Here is a 24,646-nt window from a genome sequence, read left to right as displayed (position 1 = left end):
TCCGCCACTCTTTGACTTATTGTTGACCCCTAGGTTCAACTTTTTCCTCCCCTCCTTTGAAATCACCTCATGGCGGGCTTCAGGGATTCTATATGACTGTTGGTTGGCCCACACATGAGGTTCCGTCAGGATTTCATGTTCAATCACCTGCATACATCCTAGCAACTCCGAAAGCAGGTCCAGGTCCGCTGAATCAGTTCTCGGCACTGTTGTTTCTGGGCCAGTGACAGTGTCTCTGCCACTGTATCATCCTCAGTGTCCCTTCTGGCTTGTCCGGTCCACATGGAGTTTCAACGGGGTCCCTTTGTTGCCCTGCCTTGATGGATATCGGCATGAGAGGATTTTAGAAGTGAGAGGTGATAGCGGTTAACTGGCAGTTGAGACAGGACTTGCAATATCTTAGGATTTCCCAGTGACATCTGGGCCAAGAGAACCTCCGCATGACCCGTTCTTGAGTTTTGTCCACCCCCAGATGGCTACCTAAGACATGTGAATGGGCTCTGTCCAACACCCTTTGTCTATAGAGTCCTGGTACCAACAATTGCTGCATCTCCTCTCTCACCTTAGTAGCTCTGTACAATAAGTCCCCACTCGACATGAAATAGGGAAACCCGATGTCAGCCCCCGACTCCTGTGCTATGCCGCTTATGATGGTTACCTTATTGAACGCTTCTTTTAGAGATAGGTCCCTATGTTGGGTGAACCCAAAATTTTCTCTGGTCACCCTTATCTCAGAAATATCTGCCTCAGGGGATACTACTTTCTCCTCTTCTTCCATTAAACAGAAGGCAAACTCGTCAGACTCTGGAGTTGGTGAGACTTTTTTAAGGCCCCGTCACACTAAGCGACGCTACAGCGATCCCGACAACGATACGACCTGTCAGCGATCGTTGCTGCGTCGCTATGTGGTCGCTGGTGAGATGTCAAACAGTCAGATCTTCCCAACGACACAGCAACGATGCGGCGACCCATAGCGACCTGTATAATGATGCACGCCTATGTGTTTTTGTGTCTGAGTCGTCAACAAGGTCGTTGGTAAGGTGTCAAACACACCGATGCATGCTACCCAGTGGGGCTTCAATGATCAAAGAAATTTCCAGACTATTCTGACACGACCAGCGATCTCACAGCAGGGGCCTGGTCGCTGCTAAGTGTCAAACATAGCGAGATCGCTACTGAGGTCGCTGTTGCGTCACAAAACTTGTGACTCAGCAGCGATCTCGCTAGCGATCTCGCTTAGTGTGACGGGGGCTTTAGAGTCAACCCGTTTCTTCCCCGAGCAATCAAGGTCTCCGCCCCTCCCCCACAAGTCCCAAAACAACACAAAGTCCCGGCATATGATAATTGGGGTCAACAAATCCGCAACCACACTGACCTCATGGGACTCAATACCTAGGACCGTCTCAATGACCACTCTGGCCACCGGATAGTCTTCCCCGTGAATGCATTGGATGCCAACCTTCTTCCCAGGGATCAATTGGAGAGGGAGTGTGGCACAAAACTGCCTGAGTCTAGTAGTCCAGTCATTTTCAGGCCATTCTCTTTTACAGGATAGGCGTGGGGTCCCTTGCTGGGTGGACAGTCCACACTGCAAGCTGGATATGCATAGAATGAACACCGGTGTCACATGCTACAGTCCATTTGCTCGGTGGCCAGGGGACAATGGGTAGCTATATGACCTGGGCCGTGACATCTCCAGCAAATTACATTCCCTGATGAGGCCCTTGGCATGACCTCCGCTGCCCCCTTTGACTTTGGGCGCCCCACCCCCTTTTTAACCTCCGCCCCCCAGTATGGAGTGGGTTGCCTCTCCAAGGACCCGTCGACCCCTTGATACCTTTCGACCAGTCCGACCAAGTCATTGGCGTTCCGGGGATCTCCCTGGGCAACCGAAGTCTGCATCGGGCTCGGAAGGGAGTGCATGAACCGGTCCATTACAACTCGCTCCACCATCTGCGCTGGTGTAGACTACTCCGGCTATAACTACTTTTGGACGAGGTGCAGCAGATCAAACATTTGGGAGCGTGGTGGTTTGTCACGGTGCTATGCCCAGCGGTGGACCCATTGTGCTCTGACATACAATGTCATCCCCTAGCGCACCAAAATTTCTGTTTTCAATTTTTCATATTCTTTGGCATCCAGTAAGTCCTTTTGTGGCTCCCCCCGTTAAGTATGGTGCCAGGACGTCCGCCCACTGCTCTGGTGGAAGTTTCTCCTTATCGGCAAACCTTCCAAAAACAGCTAAAGGCCTATATGTCGTCACCCGGGGTCATCTTCTACAAGGCTCTCCTTGCCAACTGCTGTAGATCAGCTCACTCGGCTGCCCATAGAAGTAGACACAGGAACACTGTCTCTGTAAATCTTTCTGCTGGTTTATTAAGAGTACTGCATAAACCATGGCAATGTTAGCAAAACAAACACAGCATTCCAGGCCTAACAGGAAAAACAAAACATAACGTATGGCACAGTCCTTGTTGCTACGGGAAACTACTCACTTCAGGAACAAAACAACTGCAGAGTTTAGCTTTCCTTCACATGACAGTACAGCACCAGAGCTTGTGCCTCCAGGCCCACCCCACACACACTGCTCTAGAAAGCTGGGTATTTGTCCTCTGGACTCCTCCCACTCTACAGGTGTTCAATCATCCCAGCACTAAACATGGCTGATTAACCCCTCTCAGCAATTTGTGTTGGATTATTTTTCATAGGTTTATACTACTAAAGCTAAATACCTGAGTGCTACACATCTCCCCTCTAGTACTTCGCCAGTGACTTTGTCACAATATATAAATATATATATATATACAGTGCCTACAAGTAGTATTCAACCCCCTGCAGATTTAGCTGGTTGACACATGCGGAATTAACTTGGCATTGTGACATTTGTACTGTAGATCAGCCTGGAAGTGGGAAATGCACTGCAGCAAATTTTTTATTTATTTATTTATTTATTTATTTTTTAAAACGTTAAAAGTTAATTCAGAGTGTCATTTATTATTCAACCCCTCAAACCACAAGAATTCTGTTTGGTCCCCCTAAAGTATTAAGAAGTAGTTCAGGCACCAAGAATAATGAGCTTCACATGTGTGGATTAAAGATCTCTTTTGCCAGCCTTTTCTGACTATTTAAGACCCTCCCCAAACTTGTGAACAGCACTCAGACATGGTCAACATGGGAAAGACAAAGGAGCATTCCAAGGCCATCAGAGACAAGATCGTGGAGGGTCACAAGGCTGGCAAGGGGTACAAAACCCTTTCCAAGGAGTTGGGCCTACCTGTCTCCACTGTTGGGAGCATCATCCGTAAGTGGAAGGCTTATGGAACTACTGTTAGCCTTCCACGGCCAGGACAGCCTTTGAAAGTGTCCTCCCGTGCCGAGGCCAGGCTTGTCCGAAGAGTCAAGGCTAATCCAAGGACAACAAGGAAGGAGCTCCGGGAAGATCTCATGGCAGTGGGGACATTGGTTTCAGTCAATACCATAAGTAACGTACTCCACCGCAATGGTCTCCGTTCCAGACGAGCCCGTAAGGTACCTTTACTTTCAAAGCGTCATGTCAAGGCTCGTCTACAGTTTGCTCATGATCACTTGGAGGACTCTGAGACAGACTGGTTCAAGGTTCTATGGTCTGATGAGACCAAGATCGAGATCTTTGGTGCCAGCCACACACGTGACGTTTGGAGACTGGATGGCACTGCATACGACCCCAAGAATACCATCCCTACAGTCAAGCATGGTGGTGGCAGCATCATGCTGTGGGGCTGTTTCTCTGCCAAGGGGCCTGGCCATCTGGTCCGCATCCATGGGAAGATGGATAGCACGGCCTACCTGGAGATTTTGGCCAAGAACCTCCGCTCCTCCATCAAGGATCTTAAGATGGGTCGTAATTTCATCTTCCAACAAGACAACGACCCAAAGCACACAGCCAAGAAAACCAAGGCCTGGTTCAAGAGGGAAAAAGTCAAGGTGTTGGAGTGGCCTAGTCAGTCTCCTGACCTTAACCCAATTGAAAACTTGTGGAAGGAGCTCAAGAATAAAGTCCACATGAGACACCCTGTAGCGCTGGCGTCCCTGCCCTCTGCTAGGCAGGGACGCTGCTCCCCTCACCGCTCTTCTCCGTGCCCGGCGTCCTCTCCCCGCTCTGCTGTCAGCGCGCGCTCCTTCCCGGCGTCCTCCTCCCGCTCTGCTCTCAGCGCGCGCTCCTTCCCGGCCCCTGTGCTTAGGGCGCGCGCGCGCGCGCTCCCCTCCTCTTAAAGGGGCCGCGCGCGCCGTCCTAAGGAGTCCCCGGCCAATGGCCGGAGGACTTCATCATATTTAAGGCACCTCCTCCAAAATGGAGGTGCCCGAGCAATGTTGTTTGCACCTGTGTCTCACCTGTGCTTCAGCCCTCAGGTCCCGTTGCCAGTTACCTGCCAGTTACCTGCCTGATTCCTGCCAGTTACCTGCCTGTTTCCTGCCTGAATACTTGTTACCTGTCTGCCAGTCTGAGGTCCGACGGTCTGCCTTACTACTCCTGTCAGTCTGTCTAAGGACCAGCCTGCCCGCTCACCTGGGAGCGCATATCAGCTACCTGCCTGCTTGTCTGAGGTCCGACGGTCTGCTTTACTACTCCGGTCAGTCTGTCTTTGGACCAGCTTGCCCGCTCACCTGGGAGCGCTTCTCCGTTACCTGCCTGCTTGCCAGCCCGGAGGCTCCGTTGTCACGTGCTGTGACCACCAGCTATCTCAGAGACTCTTGCCCGCTCACCTGGGAGCGCATCTCCGTTACCTGCCTGCTTGCCAGCCCGGAGGTCCCGTTGTCACGTGCGGTGACCACCAGCTATTCCAGAGACTCTTGCCCGCTCACCTGGGAGCGCTTCTCCGTTACCTGCCTGCCTGCCTGCCCTGAGGCTCCGCCGTCACGTGCCGTGACCACCTGCTATTCCTGAGACTCTCGCTTGCTCACCTGGGAGCACCCATCTACCATCTGCCTGCTAGCCTACCCGGAGGCTCTGCCATCACAGGTCGTACCTACCCCTTACCCAGAGACTGCCCTGATCACTTGCCGTATCTCCCTGTCCGTTCACCCAGAGACTGCCCTGATCACTCGCCGTATCTCCCTGTCCGTTCATCCAGAGACTGCCACCCGCTCCCTTACAAGGGCCGCCCCCTTGTATAGTAGCTCAGAGGTTCCGCCTCCCGGACCCGTTACAGTTTGCTCGGGCCATGGAACCCGGTGGCACCCAAGCTCCCTCGCTCTCGGACCTCTGTCTTGAACTGTCCCGTCAGAGGTCCCAACAGGAGACCATCCTGGGTCACCTGCGGAATGTTAATACTCGCCTGAACACTCTGTCTGATCCACCAACAACCTCCGCCAGTACCATGGTATCCTTTTCCGGACCCCGGCTCTCTGCACCTCCTCGCTTCGGAGGCGACTCCGTCCTGGCTCGGGGCTTCATAAATCAGTGCACCCTGCATTTTGAACTATTATCCCACCAGTTTAACTCCGACCGAGCCAAAATTGCCTTTATCATGTCCCATCTCACCGGGGAGGCCCTGGCCTGGCTAAATCCTCTATGGGAGAGAGGAGATCCCCTGGTGTCCGACTTGCCTGCCTTTCTCATGGCTTTCCGGAAAGCCTTCGACGAACCCGGACGGAGGACCTCATCCGCATCTTCTCTGCTTCGCCTCCGTCAGGGAAGCCTCACCGTGGGCCAATATGCCATACGGTTCCGTACCCTTGCCTCGGAGCTGGCCTGGGATAACGAAGCCCTGGTATCCGTCTTCTGGGAGGGTCTGTCCGGCCGTATTAAAGATGAACTTGCTGGTCGGGACATTCCTACCACTCTCGATGATCTAATAACCCTTGCCACCCGGATTGACCTACGGTTCCAGGAGCGTGCCAAAGAGGTCACCCGTGAGAGAAGGATTCCACGTCTAGCTCCTACTTTCCAGGAACCCGTCATTCCTTCCGTTTCTCCACAGGTACACTCTCCTGAGCCTATGCAGGTCGACCAGACCAAGATGGTCAAATCCCGTCAGGATTTCCGCCGTGCCGAGGGGAGCTGCTTCTACTGTGGCAGTAAGGAGCATCTGATCCGTGCCTGCCCGGAGAGGTCGGGAGAACGCCTGTATCTAGGTTCACTCAGAGGGGTCGATCTAGACAAAAATAAATCCTCTTCATCCCTGCTGTTGTCAGTCTCAATCATCTGCGGGGAGAATCGTTATTCCGAACTAGCCCAACTTGACTCTGGAGCAGCCGGAAATCTTATTTCACAGTCCCTGGTGGAGAAATTCCGCATCCCCACCAAACCTCTGGCTGTACCCTTGTCTGTTGTTGCCGTGGATGGGGGCCTCTTACCTCGCCCCATCCAATTCATCACCGAATCCATTACTCTGCAGGTAGGAATGCTGCATTCAGAGAGTATCTCCTTTCACGTTCTGCCTGGTCTCCCTCACGCCCTCTTGCTAGGTCTGCCTTGGCTCCAGAGACATGCACCCGTGCTTGACTGGCAAACCGGAGAAGTCCTTCACTGGGGACAGGCCTGTCATAAAACCTGCCTGGTTCCCGTCCATTCCGTCCGTCCCTCTCCTATCCCAGCTAATCTACCTGGACTTCCGATTCCTTATTGGTCTAGTGCTGATGTCTTTGTTAAGGAGGAGGCAGAGACATCACCACCTCATAGACCATGTGACTGCCCCATCGATCCCGCCAGAGTAATGCAGGTGGCTCCCGTGAGTCTAAATTGTCTCCCTCCTGGTAAGACGTTCGTATCGGTACCTGATCGGGAGAGAATCCTACACTGGGGTCATTCGTCTAAACTAGCTGACCACGCCGGTCGGAAAAAGACCCTCCAGCTTATTACCCGACACTACTGGTGGCCTAACCTGCACAAGGATGTTATGGACTTTGTTTCTGCCTGTGTATCCTGCGCCCGCAACAAAGTTCCGAGACACCTGTCGGCCGGCCGCCTTCTTCCTCTGCCAGTACCTGCTGCCCCCTGGCAGCATTTAGCGATGGACCCTCCTCAATTCCGTCCTGGGGATAAAGTCTGGCTCTCGTCCAAATATGTCCGACTCAAGATCCCTTCCTATAAGTTAGGGTCTCGGTTCATCGGCCCACTGGTGGTCATCGGTCAGATCAACCCGGTAGCCTATAAATTGAAACTCCCGGCCAACTTACGGATCCCTAACTCCTTCCATGTGTCTCTCCTCAAACCTGTGGTGCTTAACTCTTTTTCCAAGTCTACAGGTACGCCTCCTGCTCCGGTTTCTGCTGAGGACGAGTTTGAGGTAGAGAACATTCTTGCCACCAAAAGGGTAAGAGGAAAGACCTTTTTTCTGGTAGATTGGAAGGGGTTTGGTCCTGAGGAGAGAACGTGGGAGCCCCGGGAGAACATCCATGCCCCTCTCATCCTAGCTAAATTTCTGTCTGGCCTAAAAAAGGGGGGGCCTAAAGGGGGGGGTACTGTAGCGCTGGCGTCCCTGCCCTCTGCTAGGCAGGGACGCTGCTCCCCTCACCGCTCTTCTCCGTGCCCGGCGTCCTCTCCCCGCTCTGCTGTCAGCGCGCGCTCCTTCCCGGCGTCCTCCTCCCGCTCTGCTCTCAGCGCGCGCTCCTTCCCGGCCCCTGTGCTTAGGGCGCGCGCGCGCGCGCTCCCCTCCTCTTAAAGGGGCCGCGCGCGCCGTCCTAAGGAGTCCCCGGCCAATGGCCGGAGGACTTCATCATATTTAAGGCACCTCCTCCAAAATGGAGGTGCCCGAGCAATGTTGTTTGCACCTGTGTCTCACCTGTGCTTCAGCCCTCAGGTCCCGTTGCCAGTTACCTGCCAGTTACCTGCCTGATTCCTGCCAGTTACCTGCCTGTTTCCTGCCTGAATACTTGTTACCTGTCTGCCAGTCTGAGGTCCGACGGTCTGCCTTACTACTCCTGTCAGTCTGTCTAAGGACCAGCCTGCCCGCTCACCTGGGAGCGCATATCAGCTACCTGCCTGCTTGTCTGAGGTCCGACGGTCTGCTTTACTACTCCGGTCAGTCTGTCTTTGGACCAGCTTGCCCGCTCACCTGGGAGCGCTTCTCCGTTACCTGCCTGCTTGCCAGCCCGGAGGCTCCGTTGTCACGTGCTGTGACCACCAGCTATCTCAGAGACTCTTGCCCGCTCACCTGGGAGCGCATCTCCGTTACCTGCCTGCTTGCCAGCCCGGAGGTCCCGTTGTCACGTGCGGTGACCACCAGCTATTCCAGAGACTCTTGCCCGCTCACCTGGGAGCGCTTCTCCGTTACCTGCCTGCCTGCCTGCCCTGAGGCTCCGCCGTCACGTGCCGTGACCACCTGCTATTCCTGAGACTCTCGCTTGCTCACCTGGGAGCACCCATCTACCATCTGCCTGCTAGCCTACCCGGAGGCTCTGCCATCACAGGTCGTACCTACCCCTTACCCAGAGACTGCCCTGATCACTTGCCGTATCTCCCTGTCCGTTCACCCAGAGACTGCCCTGATCACTCGCCGTATCTCCCTGTCCGTTCATCCAGAGACTGCCACCCGCTCCCTTACAAGGGCCGCCCCCTTGTATAGTAGCTCAGAGGTTCCGCCTCCCGGACCCGTTACACACCCAAAGAACCTAGATAACTTGGAGAAGATCTGCATGGAGGAGTGGGCCAAGATAACTCCACATACCTGTGCCGGCCTGATCAGGTCTTATAAAAGACGATTATTAGCTGTAATTGCAAACAAGGGTTATTCCACAAAATATTAAACATAGGGGTTGTATAATAATTGACCCACACTTTTATGTTTAAAATTTAATAAAATTCAACTGAGCAACATAACTTTTTGGTTTGTAAGATTTATACTTCTGTTCATAAAACCTACTCTCGTTTGCAGTTTGAAGGCTCTAACTTATTTGCATCTTATCAAACCAGCTAAATCTGCAGGGGGTTGAATACTACTTATAGGCACTGTATATATATATATATATATATATATATATATATATATATATATATATATATATATATACAGTACAGACCAAAAGTTAGGACCCACCTTCTCATTTAAAGATTTTTCTGTATTTTCATGACTATGAAAATTGTACATTCACACTGAAGGCATCAAAACTATGAATTAACACATGTGGAATTATATACTTGACAAAAAAGTGTGAAACAACTGAAAATATGTCTTATATTCTAGGTTCTTCAAAGTAGGCACCTTTTGCTTTCATGACTGCTTTGCACACTCTTGGCATTCTCTTGATGAGCTTCAAGAGGTAGTCACCGGAAATGGTCTTCCAACACTCTTGAAGGAGATCCCAGAGATGCTTAGCACTTGTTGGCCCTTTTGCCTTCACTCTGCGGTCCAGCTCACCTCAAACCATCTCATTTGGGTTCAGGTCTGGTGACTGTGGAGGCCAGGTCATCTGGCGTAGCACCCCATCACTCTACTTCTTGGTCAAATAGCCCTTACACAGCCTGGAGGTGTGTTTGGGGTCATTGTCCTGTTGAAAAATAAATGATGGTCCAACTAAACACAAACCGGATGGAATAGCATGCTGCTGCAAGATGCTGTGGTAGCTATGCTGGTTCAGTATGCCTTCAATTTTGAATAAATCCCCAACAGTGTCACCAGCAAAGCACCCCCAAACCATCACACCTCCTCCTCCATGCTTAACGGTGGGAACCAGGCATGTAGAGTCCATCCGTTCACCTTTTCTGTGTCGCACAAAGACACGGTGGTTGGAACCAAAGATCTCAAATTTGGACTCATCAGACCAAAGCACAGATTTCCACTGGTCTAATGTCCATTCCTTGTGTTCTTTAGCCCAAACTTGTCTGCTGCTAGAACTCTGTGTGGCATTGACCTGGTCTCTAATCTGAGCTGCTGTTAACCTACGATTTCTGAGGCTGGTGACTCGGATAAACTTATCCTCAGAAGCAGAGGTGACTCTTGGTCTTCCTTTCCTGGGGCGGTCCTCATGTGAGCCAGTTTCTTTGTAGGGCTAGATGGTTTTTGCAACTGCACTTGGGGACACTTTCAAAGTTTGCCCAATTTTTCGGACTGACTGACCTTCATTTCTTAAAGTAATGATGGCCACTCGTTTTTCTTTACTTAGCTGCTTTTTTCTTGCCATAATACAAATTCTAACAGTCTACTCAGTAGGACTATCAGCTGTGTATCCATCTGACTTCTGCACAACACAACTGATGGCCCCAACCCCATTTATAAGGCAAGAAATCAACCTGACAGGGCACACCTGTGAAGTGAAAACCATTTCCGGTGACTACCTCTTGAAGCTCATCAACAGAATGCCAAGAGTGTGCAAAGCAGTCATCAAAGCAAAAGATGGCTACTTTGAAGAACCTAGAATATAAGACATATTTTCAGTTGTGTCACACTTTCTTGTTACGTATATAATTCCACATGTGTTAATTCATAGTTTTGATGCCTTCAGTGTGAATGTACAATTTTCAAAGTCATGAAAATACAGAAAAATCTTTAAATGAGAAGGTGTGTCCAAACTTTTGGTCTGTACTGTATATATATATATATATATATATATATATATATATATATATACACACACTGCTCAAAAAAATAAAGGGAACACTCAAATAACACATCCTAGATCTGAATGAATGAAACATTCTCATTGAATACTTTGTTCTGTACAAAGTTGAATGTGTTGACAACAAAATCACACAAAAATCATCAATGGAAATCAAATTTCTTAACCAATGAAGGCCCCAAAATTAAAGTGGAAAAACACACTACAGGCTGATCCAACTTTGATGTAATGTCCTTAAAACAAGTCTAAATTAGGCTCAGTATTGTGTGTGGCCTCCACCTGCCTGTATGACCTCCCTACAACGCCTGGGCATGCTCCTGATGAGGTTGCAGATGGTCTCCTGTGGGATCTCCTCCCAGACCTGGACTAAAGCATCCGCCAACTCCTGGTCAGTCTGTGGTGCAACGTGACGTTGGTGGATGGAGCGAGACATGATGTCCCAGATGTGCTCAATCGGATTCAGGTCTGGGGAACAGGCAGGCCAGTCCATAGCTTCAATGCCTTCATCTTGCAGGAACTGCTGACACACTCAGCCACATGAGGTCTGGCATTGTCCTGCATTAGGAGGAACCCAGGGCCAACAGCACCAGCATACGGTCTCACAAGGGGTCTGAGGATCTCATCTCAGTACCAAATGGCAGTCAGGCTACCTCTGGCGAGCACATGGAGGGCTGTGCAGCCCTCCAAAGAAATGCCACCCCACACCATTACTGACCCACTGCCAAACCGGTCATGCGGAAGGATGTTGCAGGCAGCAGATCGCTCTCCACGGCATCTCTATACTCTGTCACGTCTGTCACATGTGCTCAGTGTGAACCTACTTTCATCTGTGAAGAGCACAGGGCGCCAGTGGCGACTTTGCCAATCCTGGTGTTCTGTGGCAAATGCAAAGCGTCTTGCACGATGTTGGGCTGTGAGCACAACCCCCATCTGTGGACGTTGGGCCCTCATGCCACCCTCATGGAGTCGGTTTCTAACCGTTTGTGCAGACACATGCACATTTGTGGCCTGCTGGAGGTCATTTTGCAGGGCTCTGGCAGTGGACAGTTTGCAGTTTGATTTCACAGAAGTTTGATTTACTTCTTGACTTGACTTGATTTACTCTGTTGTTTAAGTGTTCCTTTTATTTTTTTGAGCAGTGTATATATACATACATACATACATATCGGTGCTTCTCACTATATTAGAATATCATCAAAAAGTTAATTAAGGCACTATGGGTTAATTAAGGACTATGGGGAGTGCATTATACTATTTTACTATATGAGACCTGCATTATGCTATATGGAAGACTATGGGGAATGCATTATACTATATGGACGACTATGGGGTGTATTGTACTATGGGAAGTGCATTATACAATATGGAGGATTATGGGACCTTTTTAAACGCTTAGGAAGCCTTTGCAGGTGTTTTTTGTTAATTATTCTAATTTACTGAGATAATGACTTCTGTGTTTTCATTGGCTGTAAGCCATGATCATCAACATTAACAGAAATAAACACTTGAAATAGATCACTCTGTTTGTGATGACTATATATAATATATGAGTTTCACTTTTTGAATTGAGGAACTTAAATAAATTAACTTTTTGATGATATTCTAATTTTGAGAGAAGCACCTGTATATATATAAAAAATAAAAAAAAATAAAGTGCATTAAAAATGACATTATTGTAATTGTTTTTAATTATTTATTAGTAATGTATTAGGAAGAAAAAATCTGGCTTTTATTTTTCCCACTAGAATACAGGGACATGGAAATGCACTAGTATATTGAGATTTATTCTCCCATACTGGTCAGTGGAGCCTGTGGTTTGTAGCTTTTGCTATTGCCTACAATGATGCAGGTTGCTGGTTTGAATCCCGGTGAGATCAGATCTAAAGAAAAAATAATGGTTTAGTAAATTGAATGTAAGTATGTGTAGATCAGAGAAATGCCCCCCGACCTCAGAAGAACAATGGGGATGCATGGAAGGAGACATTGCACAAAGTGAATGGAAGTCGAGACACAGCACTGACCACCCGGGACAGCAGGACAGCTCTCTCAACCCGGATCTGGATCCAGGATGGATGAGAGCTGTGGTATAAGCTCTGATGGTTAGAGGGCTCCTCTCTCTCATCTGAAAAGTGTACGTTCTTATAGTCAGGGGGGTCCACTCTTTCTCTCTCATGCCTCAAAACTGTAAGCTCCAATGATCAGAGGGGTCCTCTCTCTAACTTATGAATTGTAATCTCTTATGGTTAGTGGGGTCCTTTCATTCACACTTATGCCTATAAAGTGTAAGCTCTTATGGTCAGCAGAGTCCTCTCTCTCTCACATGTAGAGTGTAAGTGACGCGCCCCCTGGGCCAGTGTTGTTTGGGGGATACCCGGAGCCGGATCAGATGGGGGTTGTAGTCTCCGAGTGGCGGTGACCCGGTCCGTGCCCAGGGTGTCAAGCTCAGTGTGTGGCAGTCCTTATAGATGTTACTAGATGTTCTTTTATGTCGACTACGCCACCCGTTGAATTGCGGTCAATACGGCCGCCGCTGCAGCAGGGTCCGCTGAGGCTGGTGATGTGTGTGCAGCTCAGGTAGTATAACCCCCAACGGGAGGGGTATAGCCTCAGGGGGTCAGGTGTAGAGGATGGTGGTTGTGGAGGTGCAGTGAGGATGGTAATGAGACTCAGAGTCGGGCTGTGCAGTTCAGGGTTTTTACTTACTGCTGTTGTTCTGGTCACTCCGGCCTTGAGTGACCGCCCGAGCCGTGCTGCGTCCACCAGGTCCTGGACTCGGCCAACCCCCAGGTGATTCTGGAGCGTGGTCCTGAGCTTCCTTTCTGACTTGTCCTTCTCTCTGGCCTTCCCCACCAGGGATCCACCTAAGTCCGGCTCCCTCGGGCCTCTTGTTGGTAAACCCTTGTCTCTGGGTTCCCTGACCCTATTCTTGGTTTGCCTTCCGGGTGGATTTAGTGGGTGGTGGTGGCAGATCCTGCCCACGACCTCCGGTCTCTGGCTGAGGATAAGTGCCCTCCACCAGCTTGGGATCCGGTACCCTTGTGCCAACTCTTCACCCTCTGATCTAATCTTGGGTTCTTGGAGTTCTCTCTTCTCCCCCTCTGGGTCCTTCTTTCTCCTCTCTCTCTCTGGGCCTTGGAGCTGCTCTCCTCCTCTGCTCTCTTCCTCTGACTCACTCTACCAAAGACTGACAGACTGACTGACTGACCCTGATCTAAGATGGTTCCCACCTTATATACTCGCTCTATGTGTGAGCTCAGGTGACCAGCACCCAATGAGCTCCTAGCATTACCCAGACTGCTCCCCCTATCTGCCCCTACACTACTGGGATGTTCCACCCCCCTCCCACTCCAGCCAGGGACAGACACTGTCGTACCTGCACATTTCTCTAGTGGGAGTACCATTGGTCTGTCCCCCGGAAATGGGATGTGTGTAGTGCATGCAGCCTACTGAGCTCAGTTCCACACTCCATCCTTACCCGGGAGTGGAATACCACACCTCTGGCTGAGGTGCAATACCCCTGTAGCAGCCGAATCCTCAGGGTGCTACATAAGCTCTTATGGTCATGGGTGTCAACTCTCTCTCATCTGTAAAGTGTAAGCTCTTATGGTCAGTGGGGTCCTCTCTCTCTCACCTGTAGAGTATAAGCTCTTATGGTCATGGGTGTCAACTCTCTCTCATCTGTAAAGTGTAAGCTCTTATGGTCAGTGGGGTCCTCTCTCTCGCCTGTAAATTGTAAGCTGTTATTGTCAGCAAGATTCTCTCTCTCCTCTCTCCTATGTGTATTATCTGAGCAGTTACAAACTTTAAAGTATGAAATTCACTGAAATGTATTTGCCACAAATCAAATTTTTTTAAAAAATTTGGCAAAATTGTAAGTTTGAATTTCAAAGATCCGCTCATCTCTAATATTAAGTGCTACTGAGTGCATAGAGTGTGGAGAAAACTGCAAAAAAGAAGGGACAAGATTCTAAAGAAAAATGTAGGAAGTTAGATTAATGATGTGATATAACAGACCTAACTAAAAAGATGTGTTTTGATGTCATCCCCAGAAATCTTCACTGAAATGGGCAAAGCTTGAACAGGACGGGGAGTGGTGAAGCTCTCCCAACAAATTTGTCCAAATTTATGAATAAATATCACCAGAAATGTACGGCAGTTGTAAGATGTACCTACTTTGTTAGGTGGCGTGCACGGGCACGTGCACCTCCTAGTAGATTAGGCACATCATCTTACAGCGGTCCTATTCATACAGAAGATTGGAGTGTAAAAGTGCCTTAATAAATCGAGCGCAATGACTCTGATAAGAGAAGATATCATAAGTGAGTCACCGGATGTAAATGTTTCTTTATCTCTGCTTCTGATTGCTCCACTAATAAGTTATTTGGTCTGCAGTGACATGATGTCTAGTACCTTTCTAGTATATGAAACCGCTCTCAGTAAATCCTTACTATTGTTCAGGTCACACTGGGAGCTAGAGAAAGACAGAGGCAGAGAAACACAGATATGTGGCTGCTGCTTCTAGTAAGTGTTCTACTGTCTCACTCCAATGCTGGATTCACAGCTACACTTCTCGGTACAGCTGTATAACATCCTCATGATGCTGCTTCTGTGGATGTGCTATGGAGAAATAGAAGAGCACCTCTCTGAGCATTGTGACACATCATTGCAGCCAGATCTCCACCCACAAGCTCAAGTAAAACGGACTATCAGGGATAAAGACCGCTGAGAGGAAAACTGGTGAAAAATGCAGGATGTAAGACATGTATCAGACAGTAATCATGCTATTTCTCATGTGCATACATGATTTCTTAATTTTAAAAGTTACCTGAAACAAAAGTGACACTATAATACAACCAATTTAGAAAATGAGACCATTTTGTTTGACTGGACCAAACAATATCTTTGATTTAAGGGAGAAAAGCTCAGATAACTTGTCCTGATGTTATGACAGTGCAACATGTATGGAAATTATGCCTACAATTCAATAATGACAATTCCTTTGTTGTGACACTGTAACTCCCTAAGGAAATTCAGTTTGGGAAATTTTGAAGCATCCTGTCTTAGCACCATGTGATTCCCATATTTATCTAGAACAGAAGACACAGCCTATAAATTCATGATGTCAAAATAATGAAAATTTTTATGTGAATAGAATAATTATTTTTATTAACAAGACTTTTGCTTTCTAAATAATTTGAAGCAAGAGACAGTACTTGATACTGATGTGCTGCTCTGGCTCATAGAGTTGGGGTACCGAGTAAAGGAATGGGGGGGGGACTTTTTATGATATCTAAGCAGCTTAATTGGGATATGGACAGAGATTCTCCTAATGGAACCAAGCCTTTAATAACCAACACTTAACATTAAAATAAAACCTACAATGTGAAGCTACACACATATGAAGATACAAAGCTTCCACTGGTTTGAGGTGACTACAAGACAAGATTACGAAGCCTTGCAATTAGAAGTATTGTTTCCGCACATTTTAATCAAAGTTCAGAACCTTCAAACCAAAGGTTCAGATTCTAACTCACCTCCTCCAGAAATGTATGCCAGTTGTACATTTCTGGATTAATTTCTGCCACCTTAGTGAATTAGTCGGGCATGCTTGGGCATGCCCCCCTCCCATTCGATCTTTATAAAAATTGGCAATAAGTAAAAAGAACAATATCTCTGGGTGAATTTGTAACGAAAAAAAGAATAGTCAGGGGAGCAGCAGGAATAAAATAGAGGAGTAAAAACTGGCCACTTTTGACCTGGTGAAAGATCCTCTTTACGTAACCTGAGCCATGTCTAGAGTGCATATCTACACTACCCCTCACACACACATCCTCTTCCACCCAGTCACACACTAAGCAGAAAATGTAACCCCTGACTTCTCTCACCAGACCCCTTCCCAACTAGAATAATATCACAAGCATGCAACACACAGTCAAATACAAAATAATTGTTATTGTTGCAAAACCTAGAAATAGGGGCGAGCTGCCCAAAATCCATAATGTAAACAGTAAAACATCAGTACTTAAACATATATGGTGATAGGGCTTTCAACGGACCATTGTAAGAGGATGACTGCCCAATGGCAATTTTCAACACTCATACTTACATACAGTTGTGCTCAAAAGTTTACATACCTCGGCAGAATTTTTCCTTTCTTGGCCTTGTTTCAGAGAATATGAATGATAACAAAAAAACTTTTTGTACACTCATGGTTATTGGTTGGGTGAAGCCATTTATTCTCAAACTACTGTGTTTTCTCTTTTTAAGTCTTAATACCGTGTATTGCCCCCTCTAACATCAATGACAGCTTGAAGTCTTTTGTGGTAGTTCTGGATGAGGTTCTTTCATTTCTCAGATGGTAAAGTTGCCCATTCTTCTTGGCAAAAAGCCTCCAGTTCCTGTAAATTCCTGGGCTGTCTAGCATAAACTGCGTGCTTGAGATCTCCCCAGAGTGGCTCAATGATATTGAGGTCAGAAGACTGAGATGGCCACTCCAGAACCTTCACTTTGTTCTGCTGTAGCCAATGTCAGGTCGACTTGGCCTTGTGTTTTGGATCGTTGTCATGTTGGAATGTCCAAGTACATCCCATGCGCAGCTTCTGGGCTGATGAGTGCTTTACTGTAGGAATGATGTTCCTTTCATCATAGGCCTTGTTGACCTCTCTCCAAATGTAACGTTTATGGTTGTGGCCAAAAAGTTAAATTTTGTTCTCATCACTCCAAATTACCTTGTTCCAGAAGTTTTGAGGCTTGTCTCTGTGCTATTTGGCGTATTGTAGGTGAGATACTTTGTGGTATTTGCACAGTAATGGCTTTCTTCTGGCGACTCGACTATGCTGCCCATTTTTCTTCAAGTGCCACCTTATTGTGCATCTTGAAACAGCCACACCGCTAGTTTTCAGAGAGTCCTGAATTTCAGCTGATGTTATTTCTGTTTTTTTCTTTGCATGGCCGAAATTTTTGTTAGTCTACCTGACCGTGTTAGACCTGCCTCGGAAATTTCTTTCTGGTTGTGGCTTCCCTCTGACAAAATCGGCAGTTTCAAAAGTGGCACCTATGGCCCCAGTCACAGTTTTGTTAGACAAAACCTTTTATAATATACTCAGCGTATATTGTAAATGTCTTCAAAATGCATAACATTTTTTTATTAGAGACCCTTTTCACTGTATAAATTGTATGCATCTTCAAACTGGAAACATTTTCATATTTTGTTTCATAGCACTTGTTCTATATATCAGATAAGAAACATGTCTAAAGGAATGTCAGTAATGTAAATCCCTGGTAATTCTGGGGCTAGGATTCCATTGAGCAGTCCTACCCCCTGATTCACAGCTACCTCCCTATGCACACATCAATAATAAGGCTGTTATTCACTAATAAGACCGCCCACTGGACTCCTAAGCTTTAAATAGGCAGAAATGAAAAAGGAACAAAACAATACCATACACGTTATACAAAATCTTTTCCAATCAGCCAATCAATATATCATTCTGCTTAGCATCTACTGCTCTATAACATGCTACCCACAGATCAGACTGTATGTCCAACAAGACTAGATTCTTTTAACTCCTTCATGCCATGGCCAATTTCCATTTTCATTTTAGTGGTGAAAAAAAATTCCGAAATTTGTATGAAAAAAAGTTTTTGTGTTTGTTTCCATTTTCCGAGACCTGTAACGTTTTAATTTTTCGGGATCTGGGGCTGAGTGATGGCTTTTTTTTGCGCCCTGAGCTAACGTTTCGAAATTGATACTAGTTTGGGGTAGATATGATGTTTTGATTGCCTCTTATTGCATTTTATTGGAATATTGCGGCGGCCAAAAAAACATTATTCTGGCGTTTTGATCTTTTTTCTCTTTACACCGTTTACCGATCAGGTTGTTTTTAGATTTTGATAGATCGGACATTTCAGAAAGCAGCGATACCAAATATGTGTATTTTTTTTTATTGTTTTATTTTCAATGGGACAAAAGTCGGGTGATTTGAACTTTTGTGGGGGGGGGTTTTCACATCTTTAAAAACTTTTTTTTTTTTCCTTTTTTTTCGTTCTTTAAAAGGGTTGTCCAGTACTTTTAAAAATACGCCAATGTGTTTTAATGCTAAATAGAAGCTTCTTTCTAATTACCTCCTGGTGCTGTTTCTGCCTGTGAGCGGCGCTATCGGTGGCCGCTCACAGGCAGCATGTGACCCCCCACTGACGTCATGTCAAGTGAGGCGTAACTCAGCGCTGGGGTCCCCGCGGTGGCTGCTGGGTTGTGGGCGGGGTTACCCCGCGCATCACACCCAACATCCACAGCGCTTTCCCAATGAATGGGGACAGGCAGAGCACGCGGTGGATGCCGGGTGTGACACAGGGGAATAATCCCGCCCACAACCCAGCAGCCACCGGTGGAACGTGGAAGAGGGACCCTCTGCTCCAGCCTGGACTTGTCGTGACGTCGGCGGATGTCAGAGCCAGCTGCAGTCGGGGGTCACGTGCTGCCTGTGAGCGGCCATCGATAATGCCGCTCACAGGCAGGAACAGCACCAGGAGGTAAATAGAAAGAAGCTTCTATTTATCATTAAAACACATTGGCATATTTTTAAAAGTACTGGACAACCCCTTTAATAGTCCCCTTAGGAGACTTGAAGCTGTGATCATCTGATCGTCTGTTCTACACATAGCAGGGCTTCAGCAAATCACGATCCTCTATCAATGCCGGCCATGAGCTGGCGTTCACAGGAGATTCAGAATGACAGGCATGGAGGCCTTATGCAGACCCACACCTGTCATGACAACCTATCAGTCACGTGATTGGGAGGGCACCAATGGGCGGTGTTTGTCTCTGATCCACCTGCATTAGATCAGCTGTCATGTGCGAGGAAAGATCCGGGCTCAGCGCTGGAGCCCGCATCAAAGTCGGGAACACGACATATGGCGTAAATATACGTCATATGTCATAAAGGAGTTGGCCACTTTTTGTTGATGCAGCTTTCCTCATAAACTGACCAGCACTTCTGTCCATAAAATGGCCGCCGGTGGAGGAGCATGTGACCAGATTTGTCCATCAGCCTCATCCAATTGTAAAACGCCTCACATGGTAAAGCTGTTTTTCTATTGGAGGAGGCTAATGGACAGGTCTGGTCACATCCTCCTCCACCAGCCCACCGGCGGCCATTGTATGGACAGGAGAGCCGGTCAATGTGTGTGGAAAGCTGCACTAAAGAGAGAAAGTGGCCGACATCTTTAAGCACATCTGTTCTTTTAGTTTTAAAGCTTTGCAATTAAAGAGAGCCTGTCATCAGGATTTTATTCTTCAATCTAATATATATATATAATAATATCTATATATATAATCGTCTTATCCCGTCTGTCTGTCTGTCTGTCTGTCTGTGTGTCTGTGTGTCTGTCTGTCCAGGAAATCCGGCGTCGCTCATTGGTCCGGCAGCGGCCAATCAGCGCCGGAGGATTTCTAAAAAAAGATGGCGGCCGTTAGCGGCTCATCTGCGGGACGGAGCTGAGCGGCGATGCAGCCGGGAGATGACCGGCGCGAGGCGCTCATCTCCCGGCTGGCAACAGCAGAAGGAACCCGACCGCCGGACCCATCTGCGGGACGGAGATGCAGCCGGGAGATGAGCGGCGCGAGGCGCTCATCTCCCGGCCGGTAGCAGCGGATGGACCGCCGGCGTCGCTGACCTCCATGCGGAAGGGAGGACCGGGGAGCGGCGCTGCGGGTCGGGATACTTCTGCTGCGAGCGCCCGCTATGTCCCGGGTTCTCGCAGCGGAAGTATCCGCACAGGCAGCGGCGCCCCCCGGTCCTCACCAAGACGATTCGATGATTGGTCGCGGTCTTCGGACCCGACCAATCACTGATCTTAGCGCAAAACTTAAACACTATTGTGCTGATTGGTCGCCGACGCTGCCCGCGACCAATCACCGATTTGGGCGCCAAATTTAAATATCGGCCGCGACCAATCACCACAGCGGTGTTTAAATGTGGAGCCAAGATCGGTGATTGGTCACGGCCGATATTTAAATTTGGCGCCCAAATCGGTGATTGGTCGCGGCCGATATTTAAATTTGGCGCCCAAATCGGTGATTGGTCGCGGTCAGCGTCCGCGACCAATCAGCACAATAGTGTTTAACTTTGGCGCCAAGATCAGTCATTGGTCGCGGGCCAAGACAGCGACCAATCACCGATTTGTGCGGCAATTTTAAATAGCGTCCGCGACTAATTGGATGTCAGCGCCGCTGCCTGTCCGGATACTTCCGCTGCAAGAACCAGGGACATGAGCGGGTGTCGCGGCCGATATTTAAATTTGGCGCCCAAATCGGTAATTGGTCGCGGGCAGCGCCAGCGACCAATCAGCGATTTTTCACACAAATGTCCGGACCTTTGTAACACTATGCGGATACTGTGGGGACATCAGCGGCTAGGGTGTGAAGGGAGGACCGGGGAGCGGCGCTGCGGGTCGGGATACTTCTGCTGCGAGCAGTCGCTCATCTCCCGGCTTCTCGGAGTGGAAGTATCCGCACAGGCAGCGGCGCTCCCCGTTCCTCACTAATACGATTCCGCTCCCCGCTCCTCACCAATACGATTTGCTGATTGGTTGCGCTCTCCGCACGAGACCAATCAGTGATCTTGGCGCTAAAGTTAAACACCGCTGCCCGCGACCAATCACCGATTTGGGCGCCACATTTAAATAGCGGCCGCGACCAATCACAGATCTTAGCGCCACATTTAAACACTGCTGTGCTGATTGGTCACGGACGCTGACCGTGACCAATCACCGATTTGGGTGCCACATTTAAATAGCGGCCGCGACCAATCAGCGAGCTTGGCGCCAAATTTAAACAACGCTCTGCTCATTGGTCGCGGACGCCAGACGCGTCCAATCAGCGAGATTGGCGCAAAATTTAAACAACGCTCTGCTGATTGATCGCGGTCGCTGGCCGCGACCAATCAGCAGTATTGGCGCAAAATTTAAACCCCACTCTGCTGATTGGTCGCGGTCGCCGGCCGCGACCAATCAGCAGTATTGGCGCCAAATTTAAACCTCACTCTGCTGATTGGTCGCGGCCGTCAGCCGCGAACAATCAGCGAGATTGGCGCCAAATGTAAACAACGCTCTGCTGATTGGTCGCCGGCCGCGACTAATCAGCGATTTTGGTGCCAAATTTAAACACGCTCTCCATTCCTCACTAACACGGTTCGCTGATTTGTCGCGGTTGCCGAACGCGACCAATCAGCGATTTTGGCGCAAAATTTAAACACCGCTCTGCTAATTGCGCCCCGTCGGCCGCATACCTATTCTAGAATACCCGATGCATTAGAATCGGGCCACCATCTAGTAATATACATATATAAAGACGTTTTAATGCTGATCAAATCCTTACCTTGCTTGAAGTTGACATTGTATGCTAATGAGAGCTGTAAGTGCCGTGGGCGGGTCCTGCACTTACAGCTCTCATGCCTCTCTCTCTATTCCCCGCCCACTGCCTGCCTCCTGTCTCTGCCTAACAGGTCACTCAATCATGAGTGATGTAGAGCCTATAGGTAGGTAGTGGGTGGGGAATAGTGAGAGAAGCAGTAGAAATGTAAGTGCAGTGTCCGCCCACTGCACTTACAACTAATTAGTATATAATTTCAAGTATAGATTTCTATAAAACAGCAACACAGATTTCTACAAGAAAGAAAAAGATTTAATCAGCTCCTTTACATACATGTCATTAGTTTGGGGTATAAATTCTGATGACAGGTTCTCTTCAAGTACATTGTATGGCTGCACTTGTTTTAATATGAAATTGGCTCAGTTTTGGGATGCAATATTTAGCCAGGGAACCTTTACAGTACATACAATATGAAACATACTTAAGGAGGACCTGTCACCAGATCATAAGTGTCCATGTCCAGTTTTTGCTCTTATTTATACCCACTTCTCCGTTATTTATTTATTTTTTTTAAATCCGCCATTTCCCATGATGATAGTTAGATGGAGGCTGGCATGAATGCCTACAAATAAGGACATGTTTTTTTCGAAACGCATAAGGTTTTCTTGAAGTTTTTTCTTCTCTCTCTTTTTCTAATTTGTTTTTGATATGTTGTTTTAATGACATGTTAATAATTTTTATACATTTTATTTTTCCATTGGTGCTGGAATTTTTTTAATCATTATTTGATTTCCGCGCTGCGGATACTGGCCCTGCTGGTTATATGCATCACCACATGGACTATATGTTACCATGATCCATCTTGGGTGAGCTGATAATAGTTTTTCCTTTTTATTTGTACCAGGGATGATGCAGGCTCAGTTCTTGAGCCTACTCCATACACGGGGACCTGACATATGATGCATCACTATGTCATATGTCAGTAAGGGCTTAAAACACAAAACATTCGAGGGAGCAGTGGAATTAAATAAAGGAAAAAACTGGCCACTTTTGAGCTGGTGACAGGTCCTCTTTAACATATTTCACCTGTAAAAACCACTCAGGCATTTACTGCATTTTACTCAGTGTGCTGGACCCATTTATGGTTTGAGTGTCAGTTTTTACAACCCTTGCTGCATGCATTTTTCATGTAGTAAAAAATTAAATCTTGTCTTAACCTACCCATTAAACAGTAAAATATGGACAGCACACAAATGACATTTTTTTTTTTTTGGGGGGGGGGGTTTACAAGTCCATTGATTTGCATTGGCGAGTTTGATTCACAATAGTGCTATATGCAAATTCTTATAATACAAGTGAACCTAGTAGGAATCAGGGTGGTCAATTTTATGTTTTATTTTTTTCTGGATAACGTATCCAAAAATCATGGACATATAAAAAAATTTCACAGGCAAATAAAAAAAAAAAATAATGATTCACGAAGAATAGAAGTAATAGTTGTCCATAGCTCAGAATACTGATGTCTCGCCTTTACCGTGAACTGGAAAATGCTGACAAAAACAACCAGAATGCCCTGTACAAGCTCACTGATTTTTTTGGGCAGTGGAACAATGTGTCATACTTTCCTGGTCTCTTCTGGAATTTATGGACAGTTGGCAACCCTGGTGAGAATAGGTATACAAACTTGTAAACTATGAAATCCAGTTATGAAATACTAAAATTACTTGAGTCAGTTAGAATAAGGAAGCTGACCTTACCCCATTGGCAGCTGCCATCTGTACAATGATCTCAGTGGCTGTCTTGCTGAAGTACCTGCCATCACTGCCCACTACCATAGTACATCCCTGGCGATCCCGCAGATCTATGGAAGACAGTACACTCTGGATAAAGTTTTGCAGATAGTTCTTCTTGCTTTCAAAGACAGCAGTCGGCTTCCTAAATCCATTGCTCCCGGGTTTCTGATCATCATAGGGGACAGTCTGCACGGTTATAACGGGGATGGGGTTCACCTCCATGCTCTCCTCCCTTCCAATGTTCCCTGAAACCTTCCTTGCACTTTAGATGAGGAAAAGAAGCTGAAAGTCAGGATAAAAGGGAATCCCAAGAGAAGGGGGCGATGAGCTCCTCCCTGGATGAGATTCCACTGCAGTAACTTATTTCCTCTGAACTCCTGATAGTCCTGGAAATCTCAGTCTTCAAGGCTGTCAAATGCTTCGCTTCCTCCTGTCAATGGCTAGTCCTGCATGGAAAAGATGGAAATGAATGTAGTGGTGTATGAGAGTCGCTCTCCGTGAGCTCCGCACTATTATCCCTATATACTACAGTAGACTTCTGAGCACTACTGCAACCAGTACAGTTACTGGCTTATCCCACAGGTCACTCTCCCTTCCTCTCATGACTCATGTGTCTGTACAATGCATAACAAATGCAAGTCTTTGAACAAGGACAGGGGGTTGCCAAAAAACTGGCAGGACTAAACTTTGCAATCAACAGAAGCCTCCGCCAAAAATAGCCCAGTGTAAAAAAAAAAAAAAAAAGAACTGAGAATTGTTGTCCTCTGGCTGTGTAACTGGATGCTGTTTTGTGTGTTCTAACATTTGTTCGAAGGGATCAAGTCCTGTCACATAGCATACAGCAGAGTGTTGGACGTACGAGTGCAACGGCGTGAAGTGAAATCTCTGCTGTACAAAGTGGGAAAAGGTTCTGCAGCTCCAGATCATGAATGTTCTCAGGATATGA

At 47.6% G+C, this 24,646-nt stretch overlaps 1 protein-coding gene across 1 annotated transcript in view; it reads right to left on the bottom strand.

Annotated features, from left to right (window-relative positions):
* Positions 1–24,344, bottom strand: part of PGM5 (phosphoglucomutase 5) — a 382,573-nt gene extending 358,229 nt beyond the window's left edge. The window contains exon 1 of the mRNA XM_073669685.1: positions 23,665–24,344. Coding sequence (XP_073525786.1) covers positions 23,665–23,922 — 258 coding nt within the window. The 5' untranslated portion in view covers positions 23,923–24,344. The remainder of the gene's footprint in view (positions 1–23,664) is intronic.
* Positions 24,345–24,646: the final 302 nt, after the last annotated feature.

This window comes from Phyllobates terribilis, unplaced genomic scaffold (assembly GCF_046119375.1).
Source record: "Phyllobates terribilis strain yellow unplaced genomic scaffold, ASM4611937v1 Scaffold_1__5_contigs__length_1240528914, whole genome shotgun sequence".
NCBI lineage: Eukaryota > Metazoa > Chordata > Amphibia > Anura > Dendrobatidae > Phyllobates > Phyllobates terribilis.
The sequence above is the reverse complement of the archived record's forward strand: the minus strand, read 5'-3'. Positions and strand labels throughout refer to the sequence as shown.